At 49.2% G+C, this 15,733-nt stretch overlaps 1 protein-coding gene across 5 annotated transcripts in view; it reads right to left on the reverse strand.

Annotated features, from left to right (window-relative positions):
• Positions 1 to 15,733, reverse strand: part of NCOA3 (nuclear receptor coactivator 3) — a 551,775-nt gene that overhangs the window by 73,884 nt on the left and 462,158 nt on the right. For all 5 annotated transcript variants that reach the window (XM_078651867.1, XM_078651866.1, XM_078651869.1 and 2 more), the window contains one exon: positions 5,391 to 5,631. In XM_078651867.1, the coding sequence (XP_078507993.1) occupies positions 5,391 to 5,631 (241 nt within the window). The remainder of the gene's footprint in view (positions 1 to 5,390; positions 5,632 to 15,733) is intronic.

A 15,733-nucleotide genomic window follows, 5' to 3' on the forward strand; every position in this document is an offset into this window, starting at 1 on the left:
GTGCTGGTTTTCCAAACAGGCGACACTTGGGGTCACTGGCTATGTGCCCCGGGTCACCACATTTGTAACAATTGAAGGGCCCCTTTGGAACAGGTCGACCTGTCGGGGCCCCATTCTGCTTAGGGGGTGGGGGAGGCTGAGAACCTTTCTGCTGGTCCCCTTGGGGATTACTTTGGGGGCCTTTTTGGAACCCTTTCTGTTTTCCCTTGTCCCCCCCACTCTTCTGCTGGGGACCCTGCCCACCCTTGGCGGAGTCTCCCACTGGACCCTTGTGGACCCTGGTGCTGAGCCAGCGGTCCGCCTCCTCAGCAAGTTTCCTCGGGTTGGACAACTTGCTATCAATCAGGTGCTGGCGTAACTCAGGAAAACATTGATCAGACAAGTGCTCCCATGCAATTAAATCAAAGAGACCTTGAAAATCATTCACTTTGTTACCCTTCACCCAACCATCCAGTGCTCTGCAAAAAAAAGTCACAAACTCCACATACGTATTCCCAGGCCGCTTATTACACCCCCTAAACTTCTGTCTATACATTTCAGGGGTAAGCCCATACCTGGTCATTAAAGCTTCTTTCATAGGGGGATAGGATCTCTGGTCTTCAGTGGGCAAATCTAGCAGGGTGTCCCGCCCTTCGCTAAGGAACCTCCCCCATAACCCCGCTCCCCAATCCCTCTCAGGGACCCGGTGGGAAAGCATGGCTACCTCATATGCCCTAAACCACTGTCCTATGTCATCCCCCTTAAAGAACTCTTTAACTACATCTTTGGGGATGTGCACTCTTGACTCTACCTGCACCGGCGTTGTGCTGCCACCAGAGGGAGGATGATCCAAGGCTTTCTCTTTTAGACTCATCTCCCTCATTTTCACATCAAACTCCAACTGGAGTTTTCGCTCTTCCAGAGCCATCCTTTTGCTCTCCAGCTCCAGTTGGCCCTTCAAGTTTAATTCTGCCAGCTTCATTTCATGATTCCTGGTTTCTTTTCTGTCTGCCAGCTCCTCTGGCGACAGGCCTCTGCCAAAGCTATGGATGCTGCCTTCCTTGTCAGGTACACCAGTATCATCAGGTAACTCCTGATCCTCAGGTGCATTCCTAGATTCAATCCAGGCTTTCAGGGCTTTGTAGTAATCCGTCTTGTTCTTGCACCCTGCACGTGGAACCTTGAATCTCTTGGCAAAGAAGATTAGCTCATCTTTCTTGTATTCGTCCAGTTTTGACACATCCCATTCTATCTCCAACACCTCAGAGGTCACAGACGCGGTTTTCTCTACGCTGTTGGTTCCAGGCATGGCTTTAGACAAAAAGGGATCTTCTTCTAGCAGAGCAAAGTCACTTAAAAAGAAATCTGTGGCTCAGTTACTGGATTGAAATCACTGTGCAATGGTCACTAGTCAATGTATGGACACCGCAAATGTAAATTCGAGATCCTCACCGCTGCGTCCAATGTTAGAATTGGGGGTCTCTGGTTGGCGCAGGTTTGTACTTGCGACAAGCAGGGACCCTCTCCTCTAAGTCAGGGCAAAGGATTACTCCCAGAAATAACCCCTACTCGCCCTTTAGGTAGTGTGGCGCAAGCAGTCTAGGCTAAACTCTGGAGTACATAGGGTTAAACATTTGCAACATCACACACAATGACCATCAACCCACCACACAATGACACTAGACTGTATTTCTGTAAAAATATCTTCTTTATATATATCTTTAGATCAGGCTTGTAAATACAGTCTTTGCGTAGTTTAAGAAAATGGTTCCAGTTACTCTTTGATTATGCCACAGGTCTTTGTATCAGCGTTAAAAGAATTGTTCTGGTGCTTAAAAAGGGTTGCGGACTCTTCCCTAGTCCTGGTACGTTCCTCCAGCAAGAATTTCAATCAGCCAGGGCCTCTCTGTGCCAACGATCGGACCCGGTCTGCCCAATCTCACGCCTCTAGCGGGATCGGCGGCCGGGGAGTCACTGTCAGCCTGACGAGCGCGCTGCACGGCTGTCAGGGGAGAGAGCGGGGGCCCGGGGAGTGCTCACTGCGCGGCTCCGGGGAGTCGGCTGAAGCAGATGGCGGTGCGAGCGAGGTGGGACAGCGGCTCGCACCGCGGGACGGGAAACAGTACCTTTGTCTTTTGGAAGGGGTCGGGTGCAGGCCGGCTCGGTGGTCCACGTCGCGGTGTCTTCCTCCCGAGGTTGGAGCGAGCGGCGGCTCGGCTCTGGCTCGGAGGTTGGCGTTGCGGCGCGGGTCGGGTAGACGGCGACACACCTCAGGTCCTGGAAAAGGGGGGCCGAGCCCCGGGTAGCAGCGTGAGGCGCACACAAGCCTCTCAGGTCACAGCAGATACTTGGCTAAGTCCGTTCTTGCGGTGCTTCGCAGTTAGGCAGGCGGTAGGGACGGTGATTAGGCCAGCGAGGCTGGGCCTTTCGGTGTCACCTGGTGCCGGCCAGTTAGCAGATGCGGTGCTCGGCGGGACGGGGTGCCAAGGACCTCGTAGGAGGGGCGCAGGGATTCTTTCACGGCGCGCTCCTCTTTCCTTCAGCAGCTGTGTCGATCAGGTTGCTGGCTCACAGCAGCTCCTTCTTCCAGGGGGACAGGGTAGCGCCCACTGTTCCTGGGGCGCTGGTCAGGGGGCAAGTTCACAGCAAGCCCTTGGAGATCTTGGTAAAAGTTTTGGCACAAGGTGGATAAAAGCAAAGTCTTTCAGTCTTTCTTCTCCTGCTCTCCTTCAGCAGCAAGGCACCCACTACAGGCCAGTCTCTTGGGGTCAGAGTCAGTACTTCTCCTTGCAGCTTCCAGGGTCCTTCTCTTCAGGCAGAGCTTCTTCTTTGCGCAAACTGGATCTAATTTACAAGGAGCAGGGCTCCTTCTTTTATACACAGTTTCTTTTGTTCTCACTGGCCAGGGGGGCCTTTGCATAACTGCTCCAGTCCCTGAGCACTTGCGGTGGGTACTTCTGCTTCTGCATTCAGTGTGAGGGCAGGCACATCAGCCGCTCCCCAGGGGGGCGGAGCCGGCATTGAGAGGGCAGGAGTGGCCTGAGTACTTTGTTGACAAGCTTCGGTCCTTCCTGGGCCAGGTGCAGGCTGAGTCATCAGTCGCTCCCCAGGAGGGCGGAGCCAGCATTGTGGAGGCAGAGCACAGCCTGATGCATCATTCAGGGGAAACTCCCACCACCCATTAAGGGGTCCTCCTGCTAATCACTACCTGTCAACTCCCAGCCCTGTCACTCACACACACCAGACAGTCAGATCCACATCCAAGCAGAGGCGGGCTGAAATGGTTAGGCAAGCAAATGCTAACTTTCTAAAAGTAGCATTTGCAAACACAGGATATTAAAATAAACTTTACTAAAAGAAGTATTTTATTATTCTGAGTTCAGGCATACTAAACATGAATTTCTACCATGTTCCCTGAGCCTGCTGGGATTATAGAGTGTAATAATTCCAGCAGCCCATCTGGCCTAGAAGGGAACAGGTAGCCTTACAATAGTGAAAAACGAATTTGGCAGTAATTCACTATTAGAACATGCCACACACATCAGGGCATGTTCTACCTTATCCTTACAATGCACCCTGCCCTCAGGCCTACCATAGGGGTGACTAATATGAAGTTTAAGGGAAGGTTTAGGGGCTGGCAAGTGTGTGCACTTGCCCAGCCAGGGTGACAGTACCAGACTGCACGCAGGTTCTGCAATGGCAGACCCTAGACACATTTTAAGGCTGCTTCTGTGGGTGGCGCAACCAGCGCTGCAGGCCCACTAGCAGTATTGGCATTCACGAGCCCTGGCACTCCTGGTGCACTTTACTAGGGACTAACAGTAAATCCAATGAACCAATCATGGACATCAATCATATGTACACTTTACAGTAGGGAGCACTTGCACTGCGGCACGGGTTGGCCGTGGCGCAGTGCCCTGAGTAGCAGACACCATCAAAACATTTGAGGCACAACAGCAAAAAGTGGAAGGGAAACTCACGCCAAGGTGCCAGGTCTAACAGTTGTTTATTAATGTTCTGGATTCTAGATACCCCTGATGTAGGGAACTTCCCATAATGCATTGGGTGTTAAATAAAACTGACATGAGAAAACATTTAATACTCCTGTGTTTTCATTAAAATTATGAATTAAAATAGGAATGAGTAAAATGAACTGATGAAGTCAAAAGGAAAAAAGTGTTAAGCAATGTAGTAATGTGTGGATGAAATGAAGGATGAAATAGAAATTCAATTCATTGGATTAATTTGTGATGAATTTGGCTGTGCAGCTTGAAGGGGATCAGATGAGGTCCCCACGTGTTTTCACTTTTGTCTACACTATAATTTGCAGCCTGCAGTGGTAGTCTGGCGTGGTTGGTGAGGGGTCCTTTAGGGTGGCTCATTTAATTCTTCAGCCCTTAAGGACCCTCTTTAGTACCGGAGGCCCTAGGTACCAGGGGTACATTTACTAGGGACTTAGAAAATGCTAAAGGTAGTGCCAACTGGGGAAATCAATTGTACAGTTTTCGGGAAAGAGATCTGGCAATGGGGACCTGGTTGGCAGGGACCAAGTGCACTTTCAGTTGAACTAACATCAGTTCTCAGGCAAAAAGTGGGGGTGCCCATGTCAAAAAGGGGCACTTTACAACAGGTATTTAACAGTTGCTTATCAGAAATAGGCACGATTTACTCATACAACAAATATGAAGTGAACAGAATAGAACTCCTACCAAAAGTCATAAAGGTCTTCCAAGGATTATCAGTATTCAACTAAATAATTGAGAAATTAAACTATGCCCAAAATCGTTGCTCAATTTTTAAATTATTTTGGAAAAGAGGTGATCGTCATTAGAATGAATTGCGGTTAAGTAGAATGTATTCAAACAAGCAAATAAACAGAGGTAAAGATTATTTAATCAAACCAAGTTAGATAAGAAAATTGCAGCCTGTGTTATGTAATTCGATAAGGTGGAAGGAAACAGTGAAGCCTGAGACTGCATGGACATCAAATCAAATTCCAATATGGTTAAGAGACATCAGCGGGAAAGATCTAAAACTACAAGTCACTGAAACTCGGCAATATGTAAGAATAGTAATGTCCTCAAAATGAATAATTTGGCGTAACCTATGCAAAGAAACCAGAAAATAGCAAAAGGGTCTATATTTTAGCACAAGTATGCCTATAAAAATAATATCCACCACCAACTATCCTTGCAATATTTAGTAATCAGGGTCACCACAGAATTTCTGCTAAACGCAGTACAGCAATTGAGTTTTAACTAAGTTAGTTGGAAAATGTGTTTCACTGACTTAGTTTCAAATGACCTCACCATTGCTGTAGTTCTAGAACTTTCATGTTAACATTTAAATTCATTATGAGTTTCTGGACAGAAAAGAAAATTAGGCAAGGAGGTAAAAGAAAGTAACTGTACCATAATTTGGAGGATACGAAAACTGCTGTGGAGCACCTTGAGCCATCTGGGGGCCTGCCATGGGAACATCCATGTTTGTTGCGGTCACATTTGGCGGGGGACTGAACGCTTGAGACTGCTGCTGTTGCTGCTGCTGCTGCTGCTGTTGCTGCATTATCAGTGCCATCCTCTGCTGTCGAATATGATGACTAATAAGCTCTCTGTTTCGCTGAGCCACCATCTGAGCGTTGAGAAATCCCTGCTGTTTACCAAAAGGAAAAAGTTTAGTGTAAAAAGAAATGCGTGCTCAAATGAACAAGTTACTTTCCTTTAGAAACGCTCCGTCTGGCAAATAGTCTAACCAAAGATTACTAAATCTGGAGGGTTTTTCAGCATAGCCCCAGCACATCAAGTAGATGCCATCATGTAGCTCTGCATCATCCCCGCTCTGCTCAGGAAAGAACAGGTGGAGCAGCACACAGCTGCTACCCAAGTTCACAGACATCTGTCTTTTTTCTGTCCATGCCCTCGAACGCAGGCCCAAATACCAACTGTTCATGCCACTGTGCATAGTTCTAGCTTGTGACCTTTTCATTCGGAAAAGAGTTCATTTTACAAAAAGGGGAGGCGGGAGGACAGTGAGTGTAAGAATGTGGCGCTGTATCTACTGGACCAAAAGTAAGGTACAGAGTCCACAGTCCCCAGAGGTTTGGCAGAGGCCAAAGTTAGATATAACCTTACTCTCTAAAGTGGTAGCTTGGTCGAGCAGTAAGACAATATCAGAGGACAGTGTAAAGCATTTGTTGTACATGCTCAGTCAGCAAATGGTCTCACACTCACAAACTGAACTCTAGGCCAATTGTTTTGTATCAAAAGATGTAGTTTTATTTTAGAACCAACAAGGTATCAAAATACACTTTTCTCAATATGAGTGACTTTAGGTAATTACTTTGCAAATAGGCTATAGACTTTATACGTACAATAACTACAGTGGTTGCAATGGGCAACAATTTCAAACACAACATAACATTGAGCTCAATGGGTTTTTCTAGTTAAATGCTATTTATTACTTTATAGATTACTTTTCTAACCACAGGACTGGATCCTAGATTCAGTTGCGGGACATATGCTGTAAACAGTTAAGTAAAAGCGTTTTGGTTACAGTAGTGAATTTAAAGAATATAATAGTATTTTCAAAGTTGACACTTCGAAAACAAAGCAATGTTATCCTATGGGAGGAAATTCAAGTTACTGGTAAGTACAGTTATAATTACTTTTTCGGTTCAGTGCTGGGCTGAAAGGTACAGCACTGGCTTCTCTCCTGATCACAGGTGAGTAAATCAGAAATCGGTTATTGGCTGATTTTAGATGAATATTTTCAAGTTTCAATACTCCACACGAAACCAGTCAATGTTATTCTATGGGATGAAAATGAGTTATCGGCTTTTAGGTAAGTACTCGACTGGTAGAGTTAAGGTTCTGGGCATAGACTCAGGGGTCTCCCAGGGTCGGAAAGGTACAGTTCTTGCACCCTCAGCTGCACAGGGGCAGCCGGGTGCAGACAGAGAAGGCCCAATGCAATCCTATGGAGGGTAGGGGGCCTTCGGTTGGTGGCTGCAAGAAAGCGGAGCTCCTGGTCACTTACACAGGGCAAGTAAAGTAGAGTAGTTGCTGTACTTCCAGCGGCACTCGGGCGGCTGGTTGCAGGGTGCTTTTGAGCCGTCGGGCGCTCAATGTTAAACAATAGGAGAGTTAAAAAGTGAACAAAGGCTGCAGACTTAGGGACGGAGATTCTTCAGGTGCGACCACCACTTCGAGAAGTAAGTTGGGATCTTGGAGAAGAGGTAGGTACCCCAAAGGAAGGCTCAGGGGGCCTCAGGGCGCCGGGTGCAGGGATGTCTTTTGGTGTCGGGAAAGCTTACCCTCAGCTGGTCGCGGTTGGAGGGGTCCCTGGTTCTGAGGCTGCAGGCATCGTCTGGTTCGTTGAGGAGGGTCTTTATGCACTGGACTCTGGGTCACAGTCGCCGGGGGACGTCCTTGTGGTCTTGGTTCACTCAGGCACAGGCCATGCTCGGTGGGAGCAGAGCGGGCTGGATTTGCGGTTCCTGGCTGGCACCAGGGGTGTTGCTGTTTGAGCAGAATCACTGCTCGTGGGAGTCCCAGTCTTTTTAGAGGTTCAAAGCAGGCAGGTCCTCCAGGGCTTGAGGTTGCTGTCCGCAGGAGACACCAGGGTTTCGCAGGAGCAGGTTCAAGGATCAACAGGCCTGTAGTGCTCTGGGGCCAAGTCAGTTGGTGTCGTCCTCTTGTTAGCAGCTGCACTGCAGGTCTTCTTGTTTCTTGTTCTTCTTGTTGCAATCGGGATCTTTAGGGGCGTTACAGGTAGGGCTAGGGCAGGGACCAATGGATTCCTGTCCTGGGGTGAGTACACCCCCTAGCTTGCTCCTCTCCTGTGGGAGGGAGGCAGGAGCCTATCCCTGATTGGGCAGGGCTCCCCATCCTCAAGATGGCCGGAGCCTGGAGTTGTGCTTCACCTCGCCTCTCCCACCTGAGGGCTGGAGTTTGCATAGGCTGGCACACCCCCTTTCCTCACTTAAGGTTTCCCGCCGTTCTTCCCACCAGAGTGGGGGTCAGAACCGTTGGGGGCCAGTTGCTGAGTACAGCAAGTGGCCTGGAGAAGCTCACAAAGGCTGCATGCCTTTGAAGCTTCCCCTGCTCATCCTGGGGTGGGGGGTGGGGGGGGGGGGGGGGGGGAAGAAGCTTGGCACCTCGTCCCAGGATGTGCATTGTTTCAGGCCTCCAAGAGTGGCAGGCTCTCAACCCAGGGGTCCATAAACATGTCTGTTGGTGGCAGCCTTGGTAGACACGCCGTCAGGACACTGGGAGTTGGTTAGGTTTCAGGGGGCATCTCTAAGATGCCTCCAGTCGTGAATTTTACATTAAATCGCACACTGGCATCAGTGCAGGTTTAATGTGCTGAGAAGTTTGATATCAAACTTCAGTCTTCAGTGAAGCCATCATGGTGCTGTGGAGTTCGTGATGACAACCTTCCAGCACCATATACTCTTAATGGCAGCAGTGCACTTACAGTGCCCAGGAATGGCCCTGGGTCCTGTAGGGGCAGAGGGCTCATGCACCTGTGCCCACACCACTCAATCATTTGTAAAGCGCACTGCATACCCGCAAGGGTCTCAAGGCACGGGGGGGCGATAGTGATCGAACAGCCAGGTCTTGAGTATCCTCCTGAAGGTCAGCAGGTCTTGGGTCTGTCCTAGGCTCAGTAGGAGGGTGTTCCATGTCTTGGTGGCGAGGTGGGAGAATATTCTCCCACCGGTGGTTGTTCTTCGGATGCGCGGGACGGTGGCGAGTGAAAGGTCGGCGGAGCGTAGCTAGTGGTTGGGGATGTAAAACGGAGATTCTTCAGGTGCGACCACCACTTCGAGAAGTAAGTTGGGATCTTGGAGAAGAGGTAGGTACCCCAAAGGAAGGCTCAGGGGGCCTCAGGGCGCCGGGTGCAGGGATGTCTTTTGGTGTCGGGAAAGCTTACCCTCAGCTGGTCGCGGTTGGAGGGGTCCCTGGTTCTGAGGCTGCAGGCATCGTCTGGTTCGTTGAGGAGGGTCTTTATGCACTGGACTCTGGGTCACAGTCGCCGGGGGACGTCCTTGTGGTCTTGGTTCACTCAGGCACAGGCCATGCTCGGTGGGAGCAGAGCGGGCTGGATTTGCGGTTCCTGGCTGGCACCAGGGGTGTTGCTGTTTGAGCAGAATCACTGCTCGTGGGAGTCCCAGTCTTTTTAGAGGTTCAAAGCAGGCAGGTCCTCCAGGGCTTGAGGTTGCTGTCCGCAGGAGACACCAGGGTTTCGCAGGAGCAGGTTCAAGGATCAACAGGCCTGTAGTGCTCTGGGGCCAAGTCAGTTGGTGTCGTCCTCTTGTTAGCATGTCTGTTGAGGTAGGCTGGGCCAGTCTTGTGAGTGCCTTGTGTGCGTGGTTGAGGAGCTTGAATGATATCCTCTTGTTGACGGGGAGCCAGTGCAGGTTTCTCAGGTGGGGGGTGATGTGGCCGTGTCGTGTTACATCGAGGATCAGTCATGCCGAGGCGTTTTGGATGCGTTGTAGTCGATTGATGAGCTTGGTCGGGGCTCCCGCGTAGAGGTTTTTCCGTAGTCGAGTCTGCTGCGGACGAGGGCCTGGGTGACTGTCTTTCTTGTATCTGTCGGGATTCATCTGTAGATTTTTTTTTAAATATTTTTATTTCAGGATTTAGACATGGACAGTGACAATTATGAACATTGCATCAAGCACATATCATGTATTTACGGTCCGTACAGTTACAAAATATCAGATGTAATAGTAAGTCACTTTTTGTTTTGGTTCCCTTCTGTTTACAACAACTCCCCCTCCCGCTAACTTCCCCGGCACTTATACATTTCGAGTCGCAAACCTCTCGTACTGTGTCCGCAGTATCTGTGATGACATAGTCCTAATTTCTAATAATTCCCTGCCACTTCCATGTCACTCCCTACGTTAACAGATCTAAGTAACTTTATTGTTCTTTCCTTTAGTTCTTTCTTTCTGCACCTAGTTGCGCGGCCTCAGTTGCCCCTATATGGGATCATTGGGGTGGGAGGATGAGGGGGGTGGGAGGATGGGGGGGGACGAGGAGAGGGGGGGTGGGGGAAGAGGGGGGGGTCGGGATGATAACATCTACTTCGCTAATTTTGCATCTCTTCACCCACTGATTGAGACACGCTAATATCAGCACCTGATTCAAAGTCTATTAGCATTGCATTCCATTCCATTGAAATGGGGGTTCTTCGTAAGCCTCTACGCTCCTCCCGTTGGAGTTCCACACTCTCTGCTTTCCCCCACCGCAGTACCTCCCCGTGCCAAATGTCTGGATCTGGTGGCCTTGACGATTTCCACCTCATAGTGATTGTTCTCTTTGCAAATAATAGGGCCAGGTCAGCGAAGCGGGACGCTACACTTTTTCGTTTCAGTAGGGCCCAACCCCAGTATGCTATATGCCATGGAGGTGTATGGTCTTGCTGGTGCTACCCTGGTTAGTTTTTCATGTACTGTTGTCCAGTAGTACCCTAACTTTGGGCATTCCCATAGCGTGTGTATCAGTTGTGCGTCATCCGCCTTACATCGGGGGCATGTGTCCGCAGCATCAGGAAACATGGTGTGTATCCGGTGCGGAGTGAGGTATGCCCTGTGTAGAATCATTAGCTGTATAAATTTAAATTTCGGGTTCCTCGAAACCTTTTTAGGGAATTTCAAAATTCTTTCCTACTCTTGGTCTCTAAATTCTCTTCCTAAATCTCTCTCCCAACGTTCACGGGTGGGTTGGAGCGAAATGGCCCTTCCAGTTCTGACGCCATTCGTTATCCATTTCGTCAAATGGCTACCCGCCCCCATTAAAAATTGCAGAGTAAGCAATGAGTTCGTGGGCGGCTCCGTACCAGTTGGCGCCCATGTCAGTGTAATATAATGTTTGACTCTGGTGTATAAGAGAAATAACCTCTCTGGGGTCTAATGTGTTCTGTTAAAGTCCGCATATGCATGATAGTGCCATCCTCAAACAGGTCTCCCACTTGCATGACGCCTGCGTCATGCCAATCAGTTAGTTCGTGCTCTGTTAGTGTGCTTGTTCCAAGTGGAATCCCTAACAGCGGTATTGTGGGTGCATAGGAGGTCGCCGCATTCGTATACTGCACAGCCTTCTTCCAGCAACCAATAGCGGGTCTAAGCAGAAGTGGTGCTGAACCAGGGATTTTAATCTTTGGCAGCAATAGTTTATGAATGGCGCCGTTTGCTCGGTCTGCTTCTGTCATGTTGATCTCATGAAGATTGCGGCCTGCCAGCCAGTAAGCTAGCCATTGCAGTTGGCACGCGTATCCATACGCCATCATATCTGGGACTCCCATACCTCCTTATGTAGTCGGTAGCTGTAGTTTGGCGAGGCTAATGCGCCTTCTACCCGAGCCCCACACCAGTTCAGTCAATATAGTACTTAGTGTTTTAAATGTACGTGTGGGAATTATAAATGGTAAATTTGTAAAGAAATAAAGAAGACGGGGTAAAACTACCATTTTAGAGATGGCCACTCTTCCGGCTACCGATAATGGCAGTGTGTTCCAAAACTGTACTTGTGACTTTAGGGCGGTAATTGCTCTACACAGGTTTCCGTCCAACATGTCTTTCGTCTCTCTGTATATTTGTATCCCTAAGTACTTGAAGGTTGTCGCTGCAATCTGCAAGCGATATGGGGGGAACCGCATCTGTGCGTCCTCTCCTGTGGTACTAAAACAAAAACCATATGACTTAGCGTCATTTATCGTAAGGCCCGATATGACCCGAAATTCCTCAAAGATTTCCGGTATCGGGTCAAGACAGTCCCTCATGTCCCCTATGTACAGTATTATGTCGTCCGCATAAGTAGATACTATATGTGTTACTGCATTCCTCCGTATACCTCTGTGTTGGGCAAAAGTCCGGAGTTTATGTAATAGTGGTTCCAATGCTAGGATGAACAGAAGGGGCGACAGCGGACAACCCTGTCTAGTGCTCTTCTCAATACTCAGAGGTCTGGAGATACATTTATTGGTGCGTACCCTGGCAGTCGGATGTGTATACAACAGAGTCACCCATGCCACAAACTCGGGCGGGAGTCAGAATCTACTGAGTGTTGCGAACATATAATCCCACCTAAGGGAGTCAAACGCCTGTTTCACGTCTAAAGATATGCAGCCCTCCGCATTGTTTGCCGCGTCTTCGTGAAGCATTATCTGGCTGAGCCTCCGTAGGTTCATCGCCGTACTCCGACCGGGAACAAAACCGCATTGGTCCGAGTGTATTAAGTGTGGGATATAGGGGGCTAACCTCGCCGCCAAGATCTCACTAAGGATCTTGTAGTCCGTGTTTAATAGCAAGAGTGGTCTGTAGTTTGCTAGTTGGAGCCCGTCCCTACCAGGTTTTAAAAGTGAGACTATCCGCGCCTGCAGCGTCGTGGGCGGAAGCTCAGTAGAGTTCAGTGACTCTAGATAAAGCACGTGTAAATGCGGCGCAAGTATATCTACATATGTCCCATAGAACTCAGCTGGTAGGCCTTCAGTCCCAGGGGTTTTACCTCGTGGTAGTGCTCGGATCGCCTGCTCATTTCTGCAATCGCAATGGGGCGGGCTAATTCCGTACTCTGCTCCGCTGTGAGCCGCGGCATAGTAAGGTCCGTCATAAAGGGCTCATATTGCTCCTCTGATAATTGTGGGTGCCGCCCATATAGTGCCTCATAATATTCCTGAAATGTATTGTTTATGCCCAGTTGTGTCTGAACCGGTGTGCCTTGTTGGTCAGTCACTTCCATTATGGGAGTATATATGGGTGTATCTCGTACCAATCTTGCCAGTAAGGGACCCGATTTATCAGCTTGGGCATGTTGTCTGCATGTGTATTCTCTATAGTCTAGGATTCTCAACTCTTCAAACAATTCAGCTTGTTGGATGTGTGCCTCTTGTAATTGTGTGAGCTGTTCATTCGTGCCCGCTGCCTCGCTCTCTAGCATTGACAGTCTCCCCTCCTCCTCCCTTAGTCTTTCCATTACTGTGTACCTCATGCCCACTTTCGTAACATCGCAACGCCTCGTATGGACACTTTAAAGGCGTCCCACTCAATCTGTCTCGAGCTAGCTGTGCCAGTATTCAAGGTGAAATATTGTGTAATAGCATCTGATAGTGTGGATCTAAAAAACGTATCCTCTAGTAGTTCCGGCGATAGGCACCACGTTGGTATTGGAGTAGGGATCCTACACCAGTGCATCGTGATTTCTACTGGGTTGTGATTGGAGAACGTCTTCCCCATATGTTCAGTAGTCACCATAAACCCCAATAAGGCCCTAGAGCAGAAGATTTGATCTATTCTAGTGTGTAACTTATGAGGTGGAGAATAGAAGGTATATTCCCTGTGCAATACATTTTTGTTCCTCCATATATCAGTCAAATCCCAACCATCTGCCCACTGAGTTAGCGATTCCGCTTGTTTCCTACTTTCTGCTGCATGTAGTGGGGGAGGAGACCGGTCGAGGGATATATCCAGTACGGCATTACAGTCTCCCCCTATTACCCAGTCATATTCCGACCATTCAGCTAGCACTTTACTAAGTGTGGTGAGGAACGACATCTGATCCACGTTTGGCGCGTATACACTGCCGATTACAATAGGGGAACCGTCCAATGTCCCCCTCACAAACACATATCTATCCTCTGTGTCCACTCTTTGCTCTATCATTTTAAAGGGAACAGAATTTTTGAGCCACACTGCTGCTCCTCTCGAGAATGCGGAGTAAGTAGTGGCAAACAGTTGGCTTTTCCATTTCTTTTGTAGTTTAGCACTTTCTGCACCGTTAAGGTGGGTCTCTTGGAGATATGCTATATTCACCTGCCTCTGGTGCAGTTGCGCTAGGATTCTATGTCTCTTATGCACCGATCCCATACCCCTTACGTTCCAGGTGCATATCTTATATGTGCTAGGAGTCTCCATGGCAGGGTGTGTCCGTCTCATATGTCAAACCCAGTACAAGTGTCGTGTATTGCATGTAATTAGAAGTCACAAGTTAAGGTCTCCATCTGAAAAGATCCGGGGCCCAAACATCAACGCCCAACGTGGGCAACAATTAAATGAAATGTGTCTACGCCCTGGGGGGTGTGGTCGGGCGCCCTCACTCACTAAGTATTCTCTGATGTATACAGCAATTTACCCTGGGTCTAAAAGGTACCCTGTTCCTGCTTGCCCACCTCCGCCTTAACACTTCAGCATCATACGTTACCAACTGATGTCTTCAGTAGTTACAATTAGAATTTGTTCGCCATTTGTGCATTGATTTTCGGGAACAACTGCACACTAGTGACAGAGCCTGACAGTTCTGTGTGAGAGTCTGAGTTACTGCCCGTGTTCGTTTTGTCTCTGGCATCATGTGCTGCCAGCGCATCTGTCGTAAGCAAAGTTACCGCCGGGTTTGATCTTGGCTTGTCTGGTGCCCTCCGTCCTTTCGCACTAGGTTTCTCCATGATTCAGTCCCGTGCAGTGCGCTGTATTTCTCCTTGGCGAGATGGTCCCTCCTCCCGTTCTTCCTCCATTGGATCTTGTGTGTGCAGCGGTGTGAGTGTTACTTCCATCCACTCCGAAGCCTCAGGGGAGTCAAAAAAATAAGTTTTGTTACCGTGTACAATTTTTAGGCGGGCTGGGAAAAGGAGTGCATACTTCAGATTATGGTCTCGTAGCTTGCGTTTTACACCCAGGAAAGTTGATCTGGTCTTTTGGACTGCCGGCGTGAAATCTGGGTAGATAGATATCGTTTTGTTTTCAAATTTCAAAGGAGCTTTCTCCCTGGCAGCCCTGAGTACCGAGTCTCTATCTTTATAATGCAGCAGGCGTGCAATCAGAGGTCGCAGCAGGGCCCCCGGTTTCGGAGGCATTCTGTGCGCCCTCTCCACACTGTATAAGGGAGTACGGTCCGTAGGCCCCACCATTGTCTTCAGCCAGTCTTCCACAAACTGTGTGGGGTTTCACCCTCGCTGTGTTCCGGCACCCCCAATATGCGAACATTGTTTCGGCGGGAGCGCCCTTCCGCCTCATCCACTATCTCTCAAAGTCTTAAGCTGCTGTTCCATGTTCTCAAGTTTCGTTGAGTGTTCTGTTTGTTGTGGAATCAGATCGTCCAATGCAAGTTTGTGCTCCTGGACTTTCTCAGCCAGTGTGTTGTGGTCGGCTTTCAGAAATGACATGCCCGTTGCCATTGCCTCCATCCGTGATTCCAGTGCTTCCCTCGAGGCCCGTATTTCCGTTAAAATAAGGTCTAATTTAGCCTCCTGTGTGTCCTTGCCCGCCGGCGGTATGATTTTGTTATTGTAAGAGGCCACCGGGACTTCAGAACCAGTAGATTGTTGTTCGGCTTCCGCCACAGGTTCCTGGTGCTTGAGCCTGTTTCTACCCATGATTGCGTGTGGGAATTGCGCCATGTTCCGATTTTTCATGCAATTGCTCCATTTCCCACTGCGGTGGCGTCCGTGTTATTCAGTCACTGCCACTATCTGTTTTGAGGGCTGGGGCTCAAGATATGTTGCGTGGGGCCGATCCAGCAGTGTCACCAGCCGTAGTCGCACATGCACGCGTGTTATTCAGATTGTCTCTAGATCCCACACTTCCCGCGGGAGAGTCCGGTGCCCCCTGCGTCTGGCCAGGGGGGAAAGGGGGGGCTTCCCCGGTGTTGCTCCCAGCGCCGTCGCAGCCCACGTGGTATACTTGTATCCGCCCGTCAACACGAGTGTTATGAGTCGCCAACTCTGTTACAATCGGGGTGTATGTCTTGTGTGG

This window comes from Lissotriton helveticus, chromosome 7, assembly GCF_964261635.1.
Source record: "Lissotriton helveticus chromosome 7, aLisHel1.1, whole genome shotgun sequence".
NCBI classification, from domain to species: domain Eukaryota; kingdom Metazoa; phylum Chordata; class Amphibia; order Caudata; family Salamandridae; genus Lissotriton; species Lissotriton helveticus.